The 26091-nt window shown below is 39.9% G+C and overlaps 1 protein-coding gene across 5 annotated transcripts in view; it reads right to left on the minus strand.

The window, feature by feature from the left end:
* Positions 1–14143: 14143 nt before the first annotated feature.
* The window catches only part of LOC143299064 (uncharacterized), a 60664-nt gene continuing 48716 nt past the window's right edge, over positions 14144–26091 (minus strand). For 3 of the 5 annotated variants that reach the window (XM_076612167.1, XM_076612174.1, XM_076612189.1), the window contains 5 exons: positions 25796–25878; positions 25306–25397; positions 23342–23488; positions 21430–21456; positions 14144–18654 (listed from right to left, as the gene is read on the minus strand). In XM_076612167.1, the coding sequence (XP_076468282.1) occupies positions 18539–18654; positions 21430–21456; positions 23342–23488; positions 25306–25397; positions 25796–25878 (465 nt within the window). In that variant the 3' untranslated portion in view covers positions 14144–18538. The remainder of the gene's footprint in view (positions 18655–21429; positions 21457–23341; positions 23489–25305; positions 25398–25795; positions 25879–26091) is intronic. The other 2 variants (XM_076612182.1, XM_076612198.1) reach the window with 1 other exon arrangement.

Consider the following 26091-nt stretch of genomic DNA (forward strand, 5'->3'; position numbering starts at 1 on the left):
TCATCAAGTCCATCTGAGGAGTCAATGTCAATGTTAATTTAATAACACCAGTTCGTGTGGATGATTGTGAAATGTTCAAAGGTGCTGCAGCTTGTTTCTTCACACACACACACCAGATAAAATCTACAACAGAGAAAAAGAAAGAGACATAAAGGGGTTCAAGGAAGAACAAGGCAGATGAGTGTGGAACAGACTTACACAACAGTCGCCCTGTATTGTAAAATCATCTCCGCTTCCCTCAGTCCTGTTCTTTCGTTTCGTTTTGTTTGTTTCACACAGTTCGAGCATTTGTGCAGCACATGTTTGCCACATTTCAACGATGAAGGAAATCAGAGTTAAACAAACAAACAAAAACAGCAAAGAAAACTGACAAAAAAAAAAACAAAAAAAATGTTAACACCTGGAGTGATGGCCTAGAGGTAACGCGTCCGCCTAGGAAGCGAGAGAATCTGAGCGCGCTGGTTCGAATCACAGCTCAGCCGCCGATATTTTCTCCTCCTCCACTAGACCTGGAGTGGTGGTCTCGTGGACGCTAGTCATTCGGATGAGACGATAAACCGAGGTCCCGTGTGCAGCATGCACTTAGCGCACGTAAAAGAACCCACGGCAACAAATGGGTTGTTCCTGGCAAAATTCTATAGAAAAATCCACTTCGACAAGACAAAACAAATTGCACGCAGGAAAAAATACCAAAAAAAAAAAAAAGAAAAAAAAAAGTGGCGCTGTAGTGTAGCGAAGCGCTCTCCCTGGGGAGAGCAGCCCGAATTTCACACAGAGAACTCTGTTGTGACAAAAAGAGAAATACAATACAATCAAACAACAACCCTCATCTATCCAATCTGCGATAACCACAGAGAACAGCAGTGTAGCGAGGCGGAGGACTGGAACCCACGACTCCTCGCACTGTGACTGGAGTGTTTAAAATGATACTACTGTAGTTAACGTTTCCAAGAGACCATGGAACACATGTGCGCATTCGTCAAGATTTGTTCGTGTCATTAACGAACAATAACCCCTGAGTGCGAGTGTTTGGAAGCCTCCTTCACCAAGTGGCCTTCAAGAGCTCTGCTATCAGCTCTGTGGATACAATGGTGAACTGACAACGGGTTTATGGTTGCCACGCCATTGACTTCAGCAGAACGTCGGTGGAATGGACAGTCTAGAGCCCTTGACCCTGATTACACTGTTCTTGCAAGACTTTGTAATAATACGTTCTCTTTCGCGTCATGGAAAGGTTGCCAAAATCAGAATTGTCAAAGCAGGATGCCTGTTTTTCCCCCTTCATCTTGTCAATGAACAACCTTTGAAAAGCAAGAGAAGATTCAGCTTTTCCACTTACGATTCTTTAGAAAACATACAGACGGCCAAAGAAGTCAACAATCTTTGAAAAAATATGGATAGATAGACTTTAAAACAATCATAAAAAGATAAAAGGCTTTGCAATTCATCCGTCTCTCTCTGTCTCTCTCTGAGGCATTTCGATGTTCTTTTAAAAACAACAGGCCACCTCAGTTTATCAATGCCAAGTTTCTCAAAGAAAGCAGCCGAAAACGATCATATTTCTCGAACTCATTTACATGCCTTGACAATGCCCCGTTTCCTTTCTTCAGAAAAGCAGAAAACGTATGATATTGAACTTCACCATTTATACGCCAATCGAATGGTAATTGCTTTGAACATTTATCTGAAACAATATAAGAAAAAAGTGAAAGTTGCAAAAGTTGGCGAAATGGTTCAAAGGATGAAAACTTGTGACCGATGTTTCGTGCGTTGCGTATTTCTTGGGTCAAAATGCTTATGGCTAACTTTTGTGCCCTCAAAACTATCATTATCGCCTTTTCTATATTAGCTAACCAGTAGGTCCAGCAGTAATCCTGTTTTTATGATGATGATGATGATGAATACGCTGATCACGATTTGTTCACTCAATTTCAGCCGTGCACGGAAGCAGATGTTTGAAACGACTACTCGGGTGTTTGTTGTGCGAGTGTGTGGATGTGTTGGTGTATGGAATTCCACACAACCACAGTCAAATTAGTTGCATTCACAAGTTTTACAAGCAAAGAGGGATTTTCCACCCAGTGCTGATTCAAGAAGCACACGACAAAAGCCGGCCACCAACAGTCAGCTGAATGATGGGCGGTGTCTGTGTGTCGACAGCAGTCCTTGGTGTGTCCCATTTCCCGTCCTGTGGCTTAGAACCGATCCCATGGACAACACTCGGCTTATATCACAGATTGACAGTTTACATTTGGACCAACAGCAAAGTGAGAGCTGTATTATCAATGGTTTCTCCAGTCAATGGGAAATCATTTACAGCTTAGTCTTTTGTGAAGGACTATGACTCTCAAACTAGGAGGCAAAATTGCACTGGCTCTTAGTGCTGCAGCCTTGTGGGCTGGTTGGCCTTTGGGAACCATCCCAACGCCGACTGTCCTAAAACCCTCTTGGCCGAGAGAGTGGGGATGAACTTGGGCAAGACACTCTCCACTATAATCAAATTCTAGCCCGAATATTCGGAACAGCAGTTGCTTCCTCTGCTGTTCTGATGGTCATAGTCGGACACGACTGACAATCATATATGGACAACAGGAATACTGGAGGGCAGGGAGAGGACAGCAGAGACCTTGCAGCAGACTGCACCCGATCTTGGGGATCTGGATCCAGAGACATTGATGGCGAGTCTTTTGTTGCGTTAATCTTGGAATTCAGTCCACCACTGGCCTATGCCAGTGGTTCCAAACTTCAATGGAGGACCCACTGACTGTAAAGGATGTCATGGGTCCTGCAGTGTACCTGGTCCTCCCAAGCTTGCTTGCAATCTGGCGGGCTGAGAGGTGCCATCGTCTTCGCATTGTTGAAGACCATCAGCTCCCCATAAAAAGGCTTTACACAGGAGCAACACCCCCCACCCCCACCCCCGCCCCCCAATATACATGCACATACATACACATCCTTCTTTTTCACACAGATCAGGGTGTTGTTGTTCTAGTTGAACTTCTACTCTGTTCGAAGCTTACACCTTACAAATTGCTGACGGGCGCAATAGCCGAGTGGTTAAAGCGTTGGACTTTCAATCTGAGGGTCCTGGAATTGAATCTCGGTAACAGCGCCTGGTGGAGATTTTTCTGATCTCATACGTCAACATATGTGCAGACCTGCTAGTGTACACGCAAGCAGAAAATCAAATAAACAAGTTCCTGTAATCCGTGTCAGCGTTCAGTGGGTTATGGAAACAAGAACATACCCAGCATGCAACCCCCGAAAACGGGGTATGGCTGCCTACATTGCGGGGTAAAAACTGTCATACATGTAAAAGCCCACTCGCATACATGAGTGAACGTGGGAGCTGCAGCCCACGATCGAAGAAGTAGTTTGTATAAAAGTTCTGCAAAGCTTTTCCAGCTCTTGAGAGCAAGGACGTGCCATGTACTTCCCCGCAGTGGAGAGACACATCCTTGCCTCGGTGAAGCAGAGGAAGTCCATGTTGGCCCGCCAGATGGAGGTTCCGTGTAGTTTTACTTGGTGCTGATGGACAGACGATGGGTGTCCCTGCTGTGACTGCAGGGGTCCATCCACTGCTCTGTTTTCCTTAAGGAACCACAGGGACAGTGCCATTTATCACCGACCCTAACACTGGGCCCATCTGACCCTGACCATTCTCTAGAGCTGGCCTGACCCAGGGGAAATATTGGGACCAAGGATTCAGTTTAGTTATACCGAGGAGCAAAACTACTGGCTTGATGGCGTGTAGTTCTGATCAATGGAAGCCCCAGTGTGTGGTGGGAGACTTTCCTGGCAGGATGGAGAAGGAAAGATTCACATCGATTTGTTAAACCTCATTTCTATAAAAAAAAAAAAAAAATCAACAATGGAGGGAAAGAGTAAATGCTTAGATGCATGGCATGGCGCTAATTGGTGAAGAAAGAGGTTATCTGGGAGAGGCATCTTTCACCACAAAAAAGCAGCCAACACAGAGTAAACTGACTTCCAGTTGTTTGGTATGAACTGACACAGAACAGAATCTGACGTTTAGTCTTAATTTCAAAATACTTCAGTAGTGAAGCACCATATGAAAGCCTTCCATGCTGACCTTATAATTCATTTTTTGTACATGCATGCATTCCTGGATATAGCCATGCATAGTTGCAACATAAGCAAAATGTCACACACACACACAATCAACCATCTCATTATAAGACAATGCACTCGCAATCAGCATGAGAAGCAAATGCCAAACCATTCCTACAGCGTTTATTTGATTATTAAAGACTATATACATGAGACTTTCACAAATTCAACACTTCAGTACATGTGGTTTGAATTAGCCACGATATACACCCAACCACAGTCAACACTTCATATATCCATGAAATACACACCTAAATAGCACATGTTATTCAATCATCAATTATATAATCATTAAAAAAAAAATGTGGCTCAAATGGTGGCACATGATCAAGGTGAACAGAGCGTTGAACAAAGATCACAGTGAGTTTCATTTTTTAAAAACCGCTTTATTTCATTGGTCCGGAAGTGAAACAAACAGTATAGATTTGTTCCTAACTTTGTTTGAAAGCATGACAAGTCCAAGAGTCTAACTTGGGGAACAATGCCTGATCAATATTGACTTCTATAAAGCCCTTAATCCACTACCCACATTGAAGAAGAAAAGCAGAAAACTATTCTACAGATGGACAGACAGAGAGAGAGAGAGAGAGAGAGAGACAAGAGAAAGGGGGGGGGGGAGGGAGAGACAGGGAGATGGAGAGGCATGCAGACAGGCAGAGACAAAGAGAAGGCAGTAAACCAGTCTGCTGTGGGACAGGCATGAAGTGTATTTTCAGCTGACAAGCTTCCCACATGGGTCTGCTTGTTCTCTGACCTACAGCCTACCTGTGTCATTGGCCCCTGCGCTTAATACAACACACTTGTACTGTAATACTAGCACCCTTGTTTCCCACAAAGTCACTTCTCTATCACAGAAGTTGAACTGAAAATGCAGTGAAAGAACCAATATTCTAGCAGCAGATTATGGACTGCTCAATCGAATGATCTTTCATATATCTTTTTCTGACCACACCTGTGGATACAGGGCTGTGGTATATCACGACCACAGGATCGCAGACCACATCCCCATAATTACCAGCACTTACTGAATCCCAGAACGACAGCAGTTATGCATTAGTCATGGTGCTTATGTTCTGTTGGATTTTACAAATCAGTTTAAGCTGCACTTCTGTGACAGTGGAGATTCTCACAGGATTGTTTCACAATGGAAAAAAGTACAGTTTTTAATAATTTACCACTACCAATATTTCCATATGAAAAAGAAAAGCATGGATGACAACAAAAAGAAAAAAAGAAAAAAAAAAACAGAAAAAAAAGAGAAAAAAAAGAAGAAAACATCTCAAATGAAAGCTTCTGGATAAATTGGTCAGCAGGAAACACTGCCTACATCTTAATGCAAAGAACACACTGACATACTGCTTTCAAGAAAACTAAGGAAAATGGGAAACTTGAAGACTTTAACATTACATACAAAATTTTTAAAAAAAAGTTTCCAAAATTTCAGTTACTTCCTCTGACATTTGGGTAATTTGGCTTAATTAAAGCCAAATTACCCAAATTAATCTAAATTCCATTGTCATTAATCATAATTTGACTGGAAAAAAATATTTTTGGACATATTGGGCGTTCGATCCAGATGAGATCCAAAAACAGAAATAAAGAGCACGTCAGCAGTGTTGAAATGCCTTGAGGGCAAGTAACCATGCCGGAGTATCTTTTGCTCTTAGAACATCTGCTTGTTCATGTAACTGTATTCATCTAGTGCACAACTCTTTTGCATGGTTTCTAAAATAAAACTTTGTCTCTTACCTAATATTTTTTGTGACACAAATGCTGTTTCACAAGAAATAAATGCCGTTTTTGATGATCATAAATAATGGAAAGAGAGGGGAGAAAATCATGTGATCTTGAATGGAATTCAAAAGAAAAAACACAAACAACAGCAACAAAACATACACACATGTACGTGTTGTGTGTGTGTGTGTGTGTATGTGTATACACACAGACACACACACATACACACACACATACACAAGAAAGAATATATACATCTTTATTCGAAACATTTTACATTTCGCCACCATTAAAAAAGAAATAACAGCCTCTAAGATACCTGTCGACCAGAACTAAATAACTGTACTGAGATAAACCATCGCCATTTGCATATTCACTGGCAGTGCCTTTGAGACAAAGCCGCACCACAGACAGGTTTAAATTGAGCTATGATATCTACTGACAGAAGTGCATACAATTCAAAATAAAGGCCAACGTCCACAGATAAAAACATCAACAGGGCTTTTGTTTCAGTGCTGCATGACGATCACTGTGACACTGGATTTTGATTCCAAACACACGGAAACATAAGGTCAGTTCCACAAACAGGTATCAATTATAAACATGAGATTGCCGCAGCCTGGGACAACTTTCCAATTATCATGTTAACATAGGTGTTGATGCTAAGCATGTGCAAACGGCATGAGAATGCCTGCCATGGTGGTGTATGCGTTTCCCACCAACTGTTTCCTTCTTCTATCACAGAAAGGATAATGCAGAAACTAACGGCATTATAATCAATACTGTCAATCTACCACTGTTGCTTTGTACTGTTAATCAAAGATCACTGGCTTTCTTACTCTCATTGTTCTCAGTGTTTGATCTTCTTGTCATAAACACTTTCTCTAAAACAACAACAAAAAACCCCAACCCTCTTATAGAATGCAGAGAAAGGCCTAATGCTTGAGGTCTACATGAACATAAAGCTTTTTTTGAGCCTCAGATGATCTCTTCAAGGTACTGTAAGTTAACAGAGACATGCAAAGCACTACAAGAAAACAGGGGGAGAGGGGGGAGGTGGGGGAGAACAACCCAAAACACACAAAGTTTTTAACCAAAAAAAAACAAACTTAAAACAAGCCCAAAATATGATGCAGAAAAAAAAGAACCCCAAAAGAAAGAAACTGGCTGTGAAGGAAAGACAAGATGCAGGAGCAACAATTCCAAACTGATGAAACAAGCCCAACACATTTCACAGAGATCATGAGAAAAATGCTCCCTGCAAAGTGCACACGATTTGACTGGGGCAAGTGTTTCAGATGCTCCTGATCATGTCATTACTATCACCAAGAACAACACATCAGATCAAGCCATTCAGACATTAAAAAGCTGATAAACTGAACAGAAAAGAAGCCAACCCAGATTGCAAGGAAGCAATAATTCCACACATCAGATCATCTACTTGCAGAAGCGCTGAGCAGAGAATATGAAGAAATAGCAAAGTTATTTCACTCATCCAAAAAATACATGTCAAAGATATATCTCTTTGAGAGAAAAAAAAAAAAAAAAAAAATCCTGTCACAAACAAATTTATCATGAAATAATGTGGACCATTTTGTTTGAAAATGTTTCTGGTCATAATCTTTTTTGCTGTTGTTTTTGTTATTGTTGTAATACTGAGAGGGTATTATTAATCATTCTCATGAACTGAAAACTCTTTTCTAGCACTCAAAACCAGTCCATTTATGTACCTTAGTGGAGTACGATCCTACTCAGCATGACTATTTCAATTACTTGCATTTCCATCATTAGGTTTCTGTTTGTACCATATCACACTGCACTGTACTGTCTTGTGTTACCAGCACGTGAAATGTCTCTGTGAGTAATTTTGGCTTCCTCCTTGTGCTATCACAGTCTGATACCATCCACTTCAGTTTTCTGTTGATACTCATTCATTTATTCACACATCAAAGTGGAATCTTGTAGAGATTTTTTTTAAAAGGAGAAAGACAACTCTTGCCATCCTTTGTGGAAGAACAAGGAAGTAAGAGGCATTCTTTGGAGGCAAAGAGAGTCCTTGTCTTTTGACTTTCCAACATAACTTCTGACCACAAGGTACAGACTAAAAAAAAAGAAAAAAGAAAAAGAAAAAAAAAGAGCTTATTCTTAAGTGTTCAATGCTTTTATCACTTCATCCACTTTATTATCCACTTAAATAATACAAAAAGAATAGGACAAAAAAATAACAACAACGAAAAACAAAAAACACAGGCATGTATATGATGTTTTGATCCCATAAAAATGCAGCATGCTTGTGTGAAGGCAAACACAGAAAAAGCTTGTAGACAGCATAGCTGCTATACACACATATATACACAGGTGATTGCTAACCTTCACTAAACATTTTAGCATAAGTCAATATCGCCACAAAACTCTTCGGTAGGTCAATGCAATCAGTGAATAGTGTTGATCCATGTCACCGCTCATGTTCCACAGAAAAAACTAGCAAACTTCTGGCTTCAGATATGCAAGTTAAGTTTGGCTTCAACCTTAATGCAATGAGTCATGTTAGTCTCCTTAAAATGGAAGGTGATTATCTCTGGAGAAAGAAATAAAGCACTCGCTGTAAATAATTTTGGCAGTCAAACACGTAAGGAAAAAAAAAGAGAAACTAAGCGGAAAAAAAAAAGATCAAAAACAAGTGACCAATCTAGCATTTTTCCCCTTCCATGCATGCATGAATATATATATATATACAGATGCATATTAACTGATGCAAGCATTCACAGCAGATACACGTTAACTTATGCAAGCATCCAGAGCATCCTGTCGATCCTAATTCTGCAAAGGCAGCTTATCATAATAATAAAACATTTCTAGGTTTCAGACAGAGGCACAAGCAGACAGGCAGAGTGGGCACGTACCATTCACAATGGGCAACTAAAAATGGTCCACACTGTTTACACTAGAGACTGTATCACATGTTCTATGGCAAGATGCAGTGAGTGCATATTTAAGTACAGCTATTATTCGCTTAAAAGTGTGAGTAATACATAAGCACACAGAGGTAAGATATAAAATTTTCTAACTACAAATGAGAGACAAAGAGACAGCATGAAAGCGAGGGAGAAAGAAGAAATACTGATTTGCAAACTGGATACATGAACAACATGAAGATTTCACTCACATTCACTTTGAAATAGAGCAGTATATATCGCCACAGCAAAATAAAACACACAAGAAAATGACCAGATAATGGGTGGCTGTCAGAATGAGGCTAAGTTCACATTCAGCCCTGCCACTTACTGACAGCCAGTTGCTGTCAGCCTGACACAGCAACAAACTTCAGCCAGTTGCTGTCAGCCTGACACAGCAACAAACTTCAGCCAGTTGCTGTCAGTTTAAAACAATACAGAGCTCTCCAGATGGAAGAAACAAATATTGGGATTCACGATGCTCTATCATTAAAAAGTTCCATCCCTTGGACCAGCCATTCATCTCATTAGTGTGCATGTCACAAGTCAAAAAGCTGACTGTTGCTGGCTGGAGATGGCTGGTGGCCAGTGTCATCCCTTACCACCAGCATACATGACAGGAAAGCCCAAAATGACATGTGAACAATTCTCAGCAAAATGCTATCAGAAACAGACTGGGCTTAGTGTGACCACAGCCATACAAACTGAGCAAGACGCTTGAAAAAAAGATCCCCACCCCCTTTTCATCCACTGTGTAATTTTTGCTTATATAATACTGTACTTCCAAGTGTAAAGTGGGCTAAGTATCTGTTAGCTTTCACCAATATACCTCCATGTCATCAATTTAAAATCCTTCATATTATTTATAATGTTATTCTCTTAGTATGAAAGCAGTCTTTATCTTGCTTTCAGGCTTCAAGATAAAAAAAAAATCAGGATCAAAGGATCCCCAGATGTGAAATGAGGGTAATAGGAACTTAAATGGAGATGACCAGATACAAAATAAATCCAGTCAGCAAAAGTAAAAACCAGAAACAAACATTCATCACCCATCACACACAGACAAATAAATACTCCCCACTTTAACACATACTTTACTCTCCTGTCATGTGGAAGTGAAGGGGAAGGGTTTCCATAATCAACTCTTCTGCACTTTGTGAAGTCTGTTGCTTTCATCACTGTTTCTACTTTCTTGATCCACTTCTTCACAGCACTGAATGAAAAGTCAGGCTCCATTTCACATTTCACCGTAGTATCCACGCACATCACAGAAAAGTGTAAATGAACAAAGAAACCACTTGCGTGAACTTCCAGCAGATGGGAACAAAATTTGAAGTCATGAATGTCAACCGCTTGAAAAAAAATAGCTGACCAATTTTTGAAAGAAAACAAAATCCTGTCAGCTAAACTGTGTGTTAAGTTGCTAGCAGCAAGGGAAACTGAATGGCAAAAGCTGCATCAGTTGTCCAAACTGGCACCAGTTATTCAGTTTGTTTTCCTAACTAGAAATCAGGTACACAAATTCTCTGCTCGAGTTTCTGGAAAAACTGTCCAGCAATAATCCTGTACTGCTACAGCCTCAGAGCAACACCCACACTTTGCTCAAAAAAAAAAAAAAAAAAAAAAAAAAAGCATATGTTTTGTTTAATGTTTCTGTTTAGCAGTCAGTAACATTTTCTGCAGTATGCCCTTGGTAAAATTATGCTTATTATATGTGTTTAGCAGTCTCTATTTTCAGTTTCTTCAATATCCTTTGTTTCCGTCAAATAAAATGTTCTCGTTTAGAAGTGACTATTTACAATTTTTTCAACGTGTCTCTTTAGCAGTCTCTACATATTTTCTGTAGTATTCCATTTGATTATATATTCTGGCATAGCAGTCTCAGTTGACAGTTTTTCCCCCAACACAGCAGCCTTTATTCGTGTTTTTGTTTTTACTTAGACAGCTATCAACTTAGGTTTAGCAGTTTCTATTCACCAGTGTATGCTGTTCATGAATATACATGTATGGGACAAGATGCCACTAGTGGGGTCAATTATATTGCTCAGTTTAAAGCAGACTTGAAGTGAAATAGCATCATGCTCTATAAACCTTGCAAATGGGTAAATAATTTCAGAACCATGCACTAAAGTGAACATATCTGCACACTAAAGCAATTATTTTGATTTGAACTATTAGCCTGGTGCAACACAGGGCGTCACATATTGGCCTTGGTTCTTCAGAAAGAAGGCAGAGAAAGGTCAGTTGTGACATCACATTGACTGTGCACCATGTCATCTTCCAGGACTGCTCAGTTTATAACAACTGTGGGAAGCAATGGATGTTCTGTGATTCAAACTGCAGGCCCATCACAATCATTGTTTTCAAAGGCTGTTAGCAGCAGACTCTGCAACACGTGCTTTCTTTGGGCATGACTGAGTTGGCAAACATACAGTTTCCACAGCAGCACCGACAACTTTGATCTGTCTGTGTTGACTATTTCAACAGCTTGTTTGAACTTTTCTCCCAAAAAACTCGGGTTCCAAATTATATGGAACTAACCAAAATCCATTCCAACTCATTCTTTGCACATTTTTTTTCCTTCTTTTGTAAAGTTCTTGGACAGTATATTTTAACGAATTTGTTTCAATCTTATTAAGTCAGACAAAAGTAAAAGTAAGTCTCTGAACTTGTGACATCACAACATGTTTTCAAAATGGCGGCTTCCATGACTACTCAAAGTGTAACATTTAATCCTTCTTTTTTTTTGTTTTTGTTTCTTTTGCATTTGTAATATATATGCTTTAAAAGTATTGGATGAGCAGCTATAAGTGTCTAAAAACTAATGGATGAGCAGCCATAAAGTATTTATGGAAGCCATAAAGCCAAACCACTTCATATTCCCTTTAATATTGAGTAGATTTTAACTCCTACAAATCATTACCATGTTTCTCAAACACTGTTTTCAAACAATAACTTTTAGCATAAGAAAAGGTTTAAATTTACCCTGTAAGTCGAAAAATCCAATCTATAAAACACTATCCAGGGCTACAAATTATGTCTTTATGAGGATGACAGAAAAAGCTATTGACTTCATAACAATTAAATGACAATGAAATGCCCATTCTCTTGATACTTAGATGTTTATACGAACCTTTGCATTAAGCCAGTGTACTGCAAGACTTAACAGTCTAAAACAGGACCAGGAAAACATAAGCTTTTTATCTGAAGGAAAAAAAAACGTTTGAATCATTGCTCATCGAACAGCGTACAAAAATAAAATTTGCACCACCGCTCTGAAAACAAACCAAAAATACAACAACAAAAAAGAAAAACTGAGGCTACTGTGTTCTACTTCACACGACTAGAGGTAACAACACAATAGTAAACTCTCTCAACAGAATAATATGTACAGATGTGTATACCAACAACAACAAAAAATCTCTTCTCCCATGAAAGATACCTGAACCACGCAGGAAAAGAAAGTAAACTGCATATTACTGACCTTCAACTGAAGGCGTTTCATTTCAAACACAATATAGAAAATCGAAGCAACGGCTTGTAACAGAAGCTGCTAAAGCAAGAACAATGAAAATAATAACACCACCACCACAACATATATTCTCCATCCAAAATAATGAGTAATAATTCTATTTTTGTGTGTGGTGGGGATAATTGTACGATGAGAGAGGCCATGTATGCTGAGCACACCTTGCTCACTACATGCATTAACAAGACAGCTGCACCACAAAACCAGCACTCAGAAACATGCTCAAACAATCAGAAAAATAAAAAGAAGGGAGGTTAGGGTGGTGTGGTCTTGTAAAACTAAATAGGAGTTTCCCCAGGAAGAGCAGCGCCAATCTGAATGAATTTTCACACAGCAACAGGGCAGGGAGAGGGAAAGGAAAGATCAGTCTGCTACGATGGAAAATAATATTATGCACTGCATCTGAAGGACATGTCATGAATTTCTGGAATAGCATGGCTAGGAAGACAGAGACCCCCCTCCCCCATCCCACCTTCCCCCCCCCAATCCCCCACAAAAAAACCCCAACAAACAACAAAACAAATTAAAGTCACAACAGTAGTAATATTGATAAAAATCTGAAACCAGACATGTAATATTATGCTAACGAGCTTCATGTTGTCCAATATTTGAATTCTTTCTTCAACAGCACTATTTGAAGGAAAAAGTCAGATGGATCAGTCAGTGATGAAATCTACTCGTTATCATCCTTTTCCATCATCTATCATCTTTTCTATCATCTATGTAGGAAAGGTGGGGCAATAAATGCAATCACGTAACAATGACCATTCTCACTGCTCTGAAAATAACATCAATGCTCAAAGCTACACCCTGACAAAACGCTGTGTTTATCTTGTGCAACAAAGAACCTTGTTATCTGGAAAAGTAAAACAATGAAACACACAAAAATCATTAACATAGACACACATAAAATCCATTAGGTGAACGAGACGCAGCTGTGAACAGCAGAAAAAGTACACACACAAATTCACATGGTGCAGAGAAGCCGGGATGTGAATACATGTAGCAAGGGGGGTTAAGGCCTGTTCTTCATAGCACCAATACAAAACTGATCAAAGCAGGATTGTATCAAGGCATCCACATACTGTCTGTCGACACTTCAACAGTCTGGATCCAGTTCCACAACACACATTTAAGACCTGAGCTTTCTGACACACAGCCTGACATGGAAACATTCAAAGTGTGAGGAGGAGGCGGCGGGAAAGGGTGTGGAGGGGGGGAAGGCAAGTATCAGTTCTACACATGTATCTGTTTTAGCCATTTGATTGTGGGTCTTGCAACGTCAAAGTGCACTTTCTACTGGAAGTAGAATCAATTCATTATGCATGCATACACAGTTTTCATTTAGAATCAAGAATCATCTCTCACTCATAAACCTTTGAGATAAAAATAGTTTGGACTGAACAGGAGACTGAATGAACTAGACAGGAGAGATGGTTTAGCACCTTCAACATGAAAAAACAAAACAAAACAAAAAACCCAAACAAAAAACTCACTGATATGAGACTGCTCTTATTCTTAAATGCAAAGTCCATGTCTGGGGGAGGGGGGGGGGAGAGCAGAAGGAAGAAACTGGAAAGAAAAGATAAAAAGACATGAAAAAAAAATAAAAGAACCATATGTAAGAGGTGATAAAACACCGGTTTCTTTGGTGAACCTGATAACTATCAATACATGCTATGAAATGCTCTCTCTCCCTCTCTCTCTTTTCGTGCCATTCATTGTGTATAAAACAGTATTCTCTCTATCACTCATACTCTCAATACCATAAAATCAAAAACATTTACAAGATAAGTTTTAAAAAGTTATTGTTTAATCAGTATAAATCACAAATTTCATGTCTGGTGTTTCACATTCGCACAGCTTCCGCGTGTTACAGTTACAACAGTTACGCCAAAGCCCTGATGTCCGTGTCAGCAAACATATAGGCTGAAGAAATTTACAATAAAACTTCAAACACACAAACCAGAGATCATTAAGTTACTGTGTGACATGTGAGGCAAGAAACAGTAGTAAAAAGATAAACAGCAGAAAATTTTGTCACATGTATACATATATATATATATTAAAAAAAATTAAAAAAAACCCAACCCAACTATTCTAAGGAATGAGAATTGTGGCAGTGATCTAAAACCCCTATTAAGCTGGTGAGTTCTGTAAGCTAGTCCAGTGTAACGGTGTGTGTGCTTGCAAAAAACACCAAACATTTACTTTGAAAAAGAAGAAGAACAAGATTCTTGACATTTCATGACTTACACACACAAATCCACATTTCCCTTCTAAACAAAACATCTTCTTTTCCAATATATAAATAATTGCAATGCTTATGACTGTCATTTGCAGACTTTTGTCATTATTTTTTTTTAAAAGCAACAGACTAAAACACACACGCACTTACACACACACCTCAATATCCCCAACCTCTGTCAATTTTTTTTCCAATCAATCTTCCTTCTGTATGTAACTCGTAAGTGCTTTCTCACAATCATGAAACAAGTCTAGTTGCTTTCTTGGGGTTGGCAGGGGGGGGGGGGGGGGGGGGAGGAATGGGGAGTAGGGGTTTTTGCAGGTGTATTGCACATTTTTTTTGTCAACAGATTTCTCAATGCGAAATTCAGGATGCTCTATAACAGTACAGCAACATCAATATTTTTCTTTCTTTCTTTCTTTCTTTTTAATTTTTTTTTAATTTGCAAATGTATTTATGTATGTACACATTTGGACCTAACCACAAGCTAGTGTTTTTTTGTTTTGCTCTTTTAATTAGAATATTGTCCCCCAAAACTTAATATTTTGTTGCAGAATGCAGCTCTATCCTAGATTCTGCATTAATGTTGATCACTTAAAGTTACTTATCATTATCATTATTATTATCTTTCTTTTTTTTTCTTTTCTATTTTTTTTTTTTACCAACCCAGATATGGAAACACAAAAAGTAATGTTACAGATTCTGCACAATAAAGATTTTGCTTCAAATCAGACACTTAATGCCATAATGTGTGTCTGTGTCTGTGTGTGTGTGTGTGTGTGAGAGAGAGTGTGAGTGTGAGTGCGAGTGTCTCTGTGTGTGTGTAAGCTGAGTGCATGTTGCTGACAAAACCACAATACATCATCTCATCCAGAAGATTTGCATCCAGACCACTGACTGCTCAAGGTCTAGCTCAGGTAAGCAACTTTGCCAACGCAAAGCCCTTTTACATTCTCAGTGGATGCTTTGAACATTAATCCACCACTGATAACGTCCGTTATGGCTCTGCTACTGCTTTCCCATTTATATCTGTTGAAGTCTCTTGGCTACAACATAGGGCTAAATGATTGTACAGAACTGACACAGATTCTCAGGTACACTTCTCTCCCCCCCCCCACCCCCCAAAAACTCCTCCCCCAATCTGTTCTATTATTCCTACATGTCAATTGCTCTTTCCCCTTTTTAGAAAAAAAAAAAATATATATTAGTCTTGGTCTTGCCTAAAAGAAGAATATGACTGCTTTTTTAAGTGTGACGACATCTTTGAAGAAAAGAGCAAAAAGGAGATTCATGGATGAAAAACACTTGCCTATCAATATGATTATTATGTAGGTCACTTAGAAATGCTACAAAATTCATATAATCCCTCCAATCAAAAACGAAACAAAATGCACAAACACACTCTCGATATGGAAAACGCCAGTGGACAAGAGCCAAATGCTTTTCACATTCTCTTGTAAGCGAAATGGATTATGTATCATTATTTGAGATTCATTACCTATGTAATAAATTCTCAACACTACCATTCTGAAAGAGTGGTTGTTTTTCGAGATTGCCTCAACTTCAGCATGATATCTTGCATACACAATACTGGGAAGTTAATGAAAAAAAGGAAAGAAGGTATCTGACAGAACTGCTAGATGGAAAGGGCTGAAGTAAAGTACCCAAAATGACAATATGATTTTGTAACAACACTACGGCTGGGAGATTAGAAGAAAAGACACGAGACAGAAACAGGAGAAGAGATGGGGTGGGGGTGGGGGACAAAGGGGGAGGGGTGGTGGTCAATAGGAAGAGAGACAGTCAATAAATAAGTATGCATATTGTTAAGACACGTCTTTGTCTTGCGAGAAAAAAACACAGTGAGGGGGAGAGAGAGGGAAAAAAATGAGAGTAGTGAATGCGGGTGGAGGGGACAGGGAGAAATGGCTGAATAAGGAGGGAGTAAGAATCTGTTTATTTTAATGAAGAGATATAATTTACCCGTTTTTCTGCACTCTTTTACACAGTACGTGATCAACATCATTGCCAAACACGGTGGCTATTATATCTCTGTTCACTTTCTCACAGACACTCCAGTATCACAAGACAAAGCTTTTATAAACAATATCAATATTTTTACAACTACTGTGTCTCTAAATCCAGTTTTAATCACATTTGTATCACTTATATACTTGCTAATGCATTCTCTCTTAGTCACAAAGATGTACAAAAAATTACTGGTAATCAGACAATGTCATTCCATTCACACTTTCCGGGTAAAAAGTAAAAAACAACAACAACATAATATCAGCTAATATCATACAAACTTACAGAGCTTCCAGCCTCACACACGAACTGGTAATACAACAAAATATGATGTCATTCGTCTCTTTCCTTTGGGTTAAAACAAAAAAAATGGGAGGATAAAACTTACACCTTGAAAATCTTTTGACTCATTTTTTGCCCCAAAGCTTTAATATGATGATCTTTTTAGGATACTACACAGTAAGCAGAAAATATACAACCTCTAGATATACATACGGAGACTGGCATCACACCAAAATAACAAAATCACATTGTCAGTAAGCAGAGACACATCACAAAATAAAAGACATTTCAGAACACACATAAAAAAAACCCACATCAACCAACCAAATGACCAACTGATACAACTCAACATATTCTCTCTCTCTCTCTCTCGAACAGTATGTCATTGTTGTGTTCAGTCTGAATACATTTCCCAATGTTACACAGATGTATGAATTTTCTTTGCTGATTACATGTTCCAGCCCTTCTTGAAGTACACGGTGAGCAACAGGTCATGGAATTCTCATTCAGAGTATTGTTTGTGCTGGCGACAAACCACGGGTCACAGGGCCGTGTAACCACCGCCCTTTCCCTTTTACACGCAGACACAGACTTCAGAGAATAGCTTTACAACACATCAATGTGCCTTGCCCTTCCTCACTCTCTCTTTCCTCATTTATTTCCAAGCAAGACATTCCTTGCATTGTGGGGGATAGGGAGTGGGGGAGGGGGGAGAGGGGCGAGGCATATTTACGAAAATCTGCGAGACATTAATCAGGTGGAAAACAATGAATCGAAATCAATAAAAAATAAAAATTAAAAAAAACACACCGAAAAACCACATGGGCAAAGTTGCTATACAATTTGCATAAACCAAAGACATGTTTCATTGTCAAAGTTGATGGAAAGAACAGGTGGAAGCAGTTGACCTCATTTAACAAGTGGTTTTTCACTTCTACTGCAAGCACACACACAGCAGGGACAAGATAGATCAAAAACGTACATGTCGCCAAAGATCAAAAACGTACATGTTGCCAACATGACCAAGCGATGGATGCACTGTCCTCAACAGGCATGACGAGAGTTGATGAGTTTGATTCCATGGTGCATTTCATCAGACAGAAAAATCAAGGCCATCACTGTGAAGCATGCTCTTCAGTGAATGCATAGCAAGTGCTTGCCCGGTGAATGACGAAAGGTAGAAACCACCAAGTTTCTGTCACATGGGTTTCCCTCCTTACCTCATTAATGAATCACAGTTGTTATAAAAAAAATAAAAATAATAAAGTAAAAGAAAAATAAAAGAAAAAAGAAAAAAAGAAAAGAAAAGAAGAAAGGTCTGGTTGACTACTGACAACTTTCTGCTCTGAGTATTAAAAGAGAAAGACCAGGAAAGTTGACACAGCGGGCCAGATTCCCTGATGGTTGTTAATCAAACAGCGCAAAAACAACAACAAAAAATGAAAAAAAAAACCACCCACATGCGCACGTGCACACCTAACCACAGCAGTCCACATCCATTTCCTATTTAAAATCAAGCCACATCCGTTTTCTTCCCTGTTAAAACTCTGAAATGTCTAGTTCTATAGCGGAAGAGTTAAAAAAAAAAAAAAAGGAAAAAAAAAAGGCCTAGTTCTAGGTGGTGAGCTATGGTCAGTAGAATTCAGAGTCCGAGCTCTGGTAGGATCCTGACTGGTCCTTGTTGTCCTGTAGACTGCTGGCCGGGCTGCCTACCACCACATCCGAACCCTCCATCGTGCGAGTCGTTCCTGGGGAGATAACGCAAACACACGTGCACATGTAGCGGTGTACATGTATGCACCTACATCAACAGAATGCATATGTACTTACACACACATTCAATACTGTAACTGATAAAAGAACTTGAACATTATCATACACAAAGATGAAGCAGAGAAAGATCATGTGTATGGTTCTGCTGAGAGCGTACAGTTTTACTGCTGGCCTGCACGTTCAAAAATGACCTGTAACATGTACATCTGTCAAACATAAGCTGTGTCTGACTGAGAGAAATAATTCTTATTTTGTTTGTTGTTTTTAAAATATTTTCCCCTATAATATCTGCCCAACATACCAGTTAAGAGTGGCTTGAATGCCTGTCAAAAACAGACAGACAGAATCAGTTATAATCAGTTTGCCTGGGACATGTTCCACTGCACTGAAAGAACAACAGGATATCAGTCATTCTCAAAAACCATGACCAACAATGGTTGAAAAAGAAAAAGCTATAAACAGCATTCAAATCATGTTTTTGCAATATCAAAGTGTGCAACAAGCATGAAACAAGCAAGGATTACAAATCTGAAGCTTAATGTCACAGTTGTCCTTGTTCCTTGGAAAGCAATCAGGAAGCATAACCCAAAGCTCAGACATGCTTTAGTTTCATTGACAAAGAGTGGTATGACTGAAATGTGGATGTGATATATAACAACCAATGAGCAAAAATCGAATGCACAAATAATAAGACAGTTCCCCTGTATGTGAGCCCTGAATTATTTAAAAAAACAACAACAAAAAACAAAACCTTCAATAAGGCACATGACATGTGTGTACTGGATGCAATGAAAGTATTCATGACCGTCCTTGTGAAATTCACAAGTAACTTTGAAACGAGCAAACCATCACCGAAACAGAAAAATCAGAATTCACTGTAATTATTATATGAGGACCATGAAATCTCCTAATTCACAGAGTCCATAAAGAAAAGTTAAGAAGCCTCTTCCAAAATGTTGGCACTCAAGATGAAGGTCACGGCATCAATTACAGATGCTGCTGAAAGCCAGAGTGCGTCATTTGCTTGTTGTTTGCGACTGTGCTGATGAAGCATGCTTTTCTCTCTCTCTCTGTGTGTGTGTGTGTGTGTGTGTGTGTGTGCAATTATAAGAAAAATCAGTAACAGTGTTCTACTTTACTGCAAGATAAAATACCCTTGGTTTAAATATAGAGCCCAAAGAAGCATGCTTTGTTTTCAGCATTCTGCTGACTGGTTATGGAGTACCACTTCTTGGTGACACACAAAACAACCAGCATTTCCATTTTGTCCATTCATTTTCCTTCAGAAAATATATACTTTTGCCTCTGTCGGTTGATAAATTACTCCAGAATTGTTTTTGTTTCTATACGTACCCAGCTTTTCTTGTTGTTGTTGTCGTTGTGAAAATTCCCAGGCAAATAGAATTCCGTTATTTACCAAATCCCTTTAAGGGAGGGTGCTTGTGGGGTGATTTATGATTTCAAGCCAAATGAACCATGTGTCGTTTCCTCCTCACTGGGTCACTGTCTATATTATCACAGAGAATTTCAATCACTCTCGCTTTATGCAGGCCAATGAAGAGGGGCCTCCGATGGTGGTTAGACCTGGGGAAATTCAAACGGGAAAGGTTTCCCTGTCTCCACTGGAACACGTACAGGTCACAGTTGTGACTTTCCATCCCAGGCTGGAGAAATCCCCTCCTTTCTGACGTGACAATCAGAGCTGGGCACAGGGAAGTGACATCTATCTGCAAGAGCTCATACCAGTTAGAGCACTCACTGACAGGCGCAACAGCTGAATGGTTAAAACATTGGACTTTCAATCAAAGGGTCCCGTGTTCGACCCGCATGGTGGGTAAAGGATGGAGATTTTTCTGATCTCCCGGGTCAACATATGTGCAGACCTGCTAGTGCCGAACCCCCTTCGTATGTATATGCAAGCAGATGATCAAGTACACACATTAAAGATCCTGAAATCCATGTCAGCATTTGGTGGGTTATGGAAACAAGAACATACCCAGCATGCACACCCCTGAAAAAGAAGCATGGCTGCCTACATGGCGGGGTAAAAGCGGTCATACAAGTAAAAGCTCACTTGTGTACATACGAGTGAACGTGGGAGTTGCAGCCAACAAACGAAGAAGAAGAAGAGCACTCACTACCCTGCTCCACAGAGGCAAAAAGGTCTGAAAACTTACAGACCTGCTGGAGTCTGCAGCAGTGGGTTACGGTAAAGTATGTGTAATGAAATGAACATTCTGTCAAGTTTAACTCTTTCTGAACAAACAACAAAAGAGACTACGATGACAGCGTTTCATTGCAGCTGACATGTTAGAAGCGGAAAGTTGTAAAAGTAAAGAGGTGGATGAAACAAAAGCTACAGGCTGGGCAATTCAGACACCCACCTGACATCAGATGGGGTCCCTGTGGGGGAAAGAAACGGAGAAGACTGGCCGTCCAAAGAGAGTTAACTGATGCACCACATCCAGACTGAGGTCAGTGAAAGGAAAACTTTGAATATAGATGGAAAAGCTAGGAAGAAGTGAAAATTCTGTAGTCTGTCAACATGTGCAAGTGGAGACACACTTCAGTCTCACTGCATGTTTCTCTGTAAGGTTATGCAGTTGTGCTGAGAGGCATGCCATGCTTCCTGTATGCTCTGTGGAATTAGTAGAAAAAAAAAAACCCCAAAAAACAAAAAAGCATGCAAAACTTGCAATGTCTCTTTCTGCAGTTATCAAGGGTAGCAAGAAACAACATGCTATACTTACTGCCTCTCTTTCTGTTGCCGGGTGAAACTGTGCAGGAAGACATGCAAAATTCACAGAATCGGTTTCTTTATTTTTCAAGGAAGAACAGAAAGGCGTGCAATATTTACTGCATGTCTGTGCATGTCTGCTGCTGTGTGGAGTTTTGTACAAAGGCATGCAAAGCTCACTGGACATTTCTTTTTGTGGAGTGAGCAGTGTAGAAAATCATGCAACACTCACAGTGTTTTCCACATGTTGCTGTGTGAGGTAGTGGGGGAAGGGACATAATACTTTATGCACGTTTCTCTGTCTGTGACTTTTGCTGCCTGGGTCAGTGCAGAAAGGCATGCGTTTTTTCAATCAACTGTTGTGCTTTGCTCTGTAACATGTTCATTAATACTGTCAGGCATCAAAGCTGTCAGAACTATGATAAATTCTGGGTTCAGGAAGGCTGAAAAAAAAGAAGACAAAAAAGGAGAAGATGTTTGTCGAACATTCTAGCTAAAGGCTTAGCTCAACCCATCTGGACAATTTCAGAACAGGGACTTTGTTCACAAAACATTATTTTCAAACTGAACAATTGAGGAGTGCAGCTGTGGAATGACTTTATTTCTGTGTCATAATAAACTCATCAAAGAATTCATTTTCCAAACAAGGTTTGCCAGACGTCACACACATCAGAGACTTCTGGAGGACACTGAAGAACATCTATCAGATCAATGTCAAGATATCTCATGATTTGAATGACCGCCTCACCCACTGTGGTCAACAGAACAATGATGTACAGAAGAAGAAACAAAGCAGACACTCAGCTGTGAGACAAACAAGCCGTCTTTCACAAAGACAACTCAAGCATGGACTGGATCACAATGCTACACACCACTGTTGACCAGTCTGTGGAACAGAGTTCCTCTCTTATCAATTTTATTGAAAAGACATTTGACAATGCAGGCTGTGAGACCCTGGGACTCTTCTTCAATACCACGGTGCTACAACTGTTACTATTATCCAGATCTTGTACAAGGAAATGAACAACAGAAAGTGATCAGCTTGCTGATGAGCGTGGGGTCCATGGCACCTGTTTCTCTTTTCCTTCTGGCATCTGACTAGATCATGACGACATCCACAGCACAGATGAGAAATGGCATTTGGCGGACAACTTGTATGCATGGACTTTACAGGTGATCTGTCTCTGCTGCCCCACATGGATACGAGAGAAGATGAACAATCTGCAGCCACCACTGCACAAACTGGCACTGAACAAACCCCACGACCTCAAGACCACCACCACCACCTAACCAGTCTGACTGGTTGTACAGGTGGACCTCCACTTACCTGGCCAAGAGTCACTGACAGGCAGGGTGCCACAGATGCTGGCACAAGATCAACAATCAGCGAAGTATGAGGCAGAATCGACAAAGTGAGAGCTACATTTTTGCAGTTAAACAACATCTGGAGCTACATGAACTTGTCAGAGCGAACCAAGACAGGACTGTCAAACACCAGCATCAAGGAAGTCCTACTCTATGGTGCAGGGACATGGTAGACAACAGCAAAACCATCAACAAACTGCAGACATCCATCAACAGCTGTCTCATGGTCACCAGATCCACTGGCTGCATACTACCAATAACAAAGCCCTCTGGCATATAACTAACCACTTTCCTGCAGAGGAGATTATGAAGAGAGACACTGGGGATGACACACTGGAGATGAACAAACATCACACAGCCTGTGGGAAACATGACCAGACACACATATCACAAGGAGGTACCACACAGGAAGAACTCATTACAGATGTCTGGAAAGCCATGATGGGTGGACCACTGCCCAGGAGTGGCAGACATTGGTAAAAAAAAAAGAAAAAAAAGTCTGACACTTCTCATGCCTGGTTTATTCTGAACGGGAGAGAGAGTGCGTCAAGGTGACTCACCGAAACCAGCTATGTGTGCTTCTGTCTGTCGAGCACGCACGATGATGTTGTTGTTTGGCGAGGCAGAGAAAGGCATGTGTGCCAGTATAATGGCAAGGCAGTCAGCCACTGGCATGTTGGGGGCACAGGAGAGGGCAGGGGTGTGACCTGCAACACACAGCAAACAACCCTGCCACTGCTGCCAAGTCAAGCTGAAGAAGCTATATATATCTCCCTCCATTGTTTCATCAATGGCTTATTAACTGTTACAAACATGACTTACACTGCTCTCAGACACACACTGACTTATTCACACCAAACTGAATGTATCAAACTAGCACATGGGATGGTACCTTCACGTCTCATCATCTTTTCTGCACTCACCTGAGTAAGTGGAGCTCATGCTGTAAGTGTGCAACTGTCAGCAGAGATAAGATTCTACAATTCTGAAATCTACTGCAACAGGTGGGGGTGGGGGCTGCATTAAATGTTGCCTATGATGGGGATATGGGGGCAAAGTCCCTTTAAACCAAACACCATTTTAAAAAGAACTGCATTGAAAAATATGCCTAAATGGCAGGATACAAGCACAAGGCCCCATTGGAATTACAGTGGGGGCGTCACCCCTGAAACTGAATCAGGAATATGGTTTAAAAGGCATTTGGAAGGCTCTCCTGCAACTGATAATAGAAAATTTCATCAAAGAAGTGTTCAAAAGGGACATGATGAATCAAGGATTTGGCGATATCTATAAATATTCAGATACAAATAAACTAATAAAACCACTGCCATACGCTTTCAAGAATTGCAATAGTGTGAAAGTAACTCATTCTAACTTTGTGTGTGAGTACGATTCTCAACGCAAATGTGCGTGCGTGTGTGTGTGTGTGTGTGTGTGTGTGTGTGATTGTGAGTGTATGTGTGTGTGTATGCGTGCGTGTGTCTCTGTTCAATTTAACTCTGTGTAAGTGTGTGCGTGCACGTGTGTGTGTGTGTGTGTACAAGTGTGTCTGCATGTGCATATGTGTGTGAGAGAGAGAACGTGTGTGCATGCGTGTGTAGTGTTTTCAATGCAACTCTGTTGTAGCATATGTGTGTGTGTGTGTGTGTGTGTGTGTGTGTGTGTCTGTGTGTGTGTGTGAGCGTGTGTGTGTGTGCATGTGTGTGTGCATGCACACATCTGTGTGAGTACGTGTTCCACTTGTTTTTCAATCATAGTGGCATCAACACGTGCAATGGCGGAATCGCCTTCTGTCATTATCGGCATTTTCACATCTGTGGGCTTGGCTTCAAATGACAAGAAACCTGACTTCAAATTAGGCACTCTGACAAGTCACTCTCCTCTCAATGTTTCTCCAATACAGAATTTACAAATGGAACATGGACTGACGCTTTCAAAAGAGTATTTCCGTTTCAAATCCATGTGTACAACGTGGAGAAAAGTATGATGATTAGTGGTGTTTTCAAAGGGTTTTTCTCAAGTATACAGTTCACCGCTTTTTGAACCAAATAAGAATCTAAACCGCTTGTGAATACAGATCGACGTAGAGAATGATCAACGGAAAATGAACCTATCACACACATACATATACCCCTTGATTTTCTAAACAGATTTACACAAATCTCAGGATTGACCCCTGTGGCTGGGCAGATTCATTGATTCCTGTACATTTACGGAATAATCTCATCTCCAAGTCAGACAGACATATGAACATATGGTCGAAAACACTGAGAGAGAGAGACACAGAGAGAGAGAGAGAAGGGGAGAAAGAAAATATACAACACATAAATACATGTCTAACTTCAAATGTCAATTTTCACATTACATCATTCATCCTTGAAAAAGGTCTATTGACTGAAAGTTGAGATATTTCTTTTATTTTATCATTGCATTTTTTCTTCTTTTTATCTTTTTTTTGTGTGTTTCTTGTTCAAATACTGCACAGTAAGCTTTCTTTTCCCGTGCAAACACAGGTCAGCCTTACCATTTTCATCCAGGGCTATGACACTGGCTCCTTTTCCAATGAGGTCTTGCACCACCGGCACCAGTCCATTCTTGGCAGCTATGTGAAGAGGACTGCACCAACACAAACCACACCACCATTTGTCCACTGACACACACAACTCATTTGTCAGAGGCAGACGAAAAACAATTCCATGGCATGCCAACGGTTGATTCTGTTACTACACTGTGACTGGGAAAATACCATTCTGAGCATTTCCATGGAAACAAGCACACACACACACACACACACACACACACACACACACACTGACACACACAAACAAACACATAGAGTAAATGATTACATAAACTTACTTTGTTTACAGACACACATCAAGAATGAAACAAGTATTTCTTGTCTAGTTTTCTAAATTTTAAAGCACATAAATGGACAATAATGACAGGTGGTTAATTAAGCATTAAAGTGACAAGAATCTAAATCAAGTAATACGTTAACAACGGAGACTCACGTTTTAAGTTGCGTGTTGGCCAAGTTCACCGTCAAGCTATCATCTATTTTGTCCAGTAACAACAAGGCTATATCTTCACGACTCTGAAAAAACAAACATTTCAAGCATTGAAACGCATTCATGCAGATAACTCAAACAAATCTAAACTGTTTATAAGTCACTGTGACAATGTTAACTTTAAAAAAAAAATTAAAAGTTTCATAAGCAATGATACCTCAACAAGTTAAAATCAAAGCAGTGTAAGATTCTTGATAACATTTCCCCCCCTCTCACTCACATTACTGTTAAATAAAGAT

Source organism: Babylonia areolata, chromosome 2, assembly GCF_041734735.1.
Source record: "Babylonia areolata isolate BAREFJ2019XMU chromosome 2, ASM4173473v1, whole genome shotgun sequence".
Classification (NCBI taxonomy): Eukaryota; Metazoa; Mollusca; class Gastropoda; order Neogastropoda; family Buccinidae; genus Babylonia; species Babylonia areolata.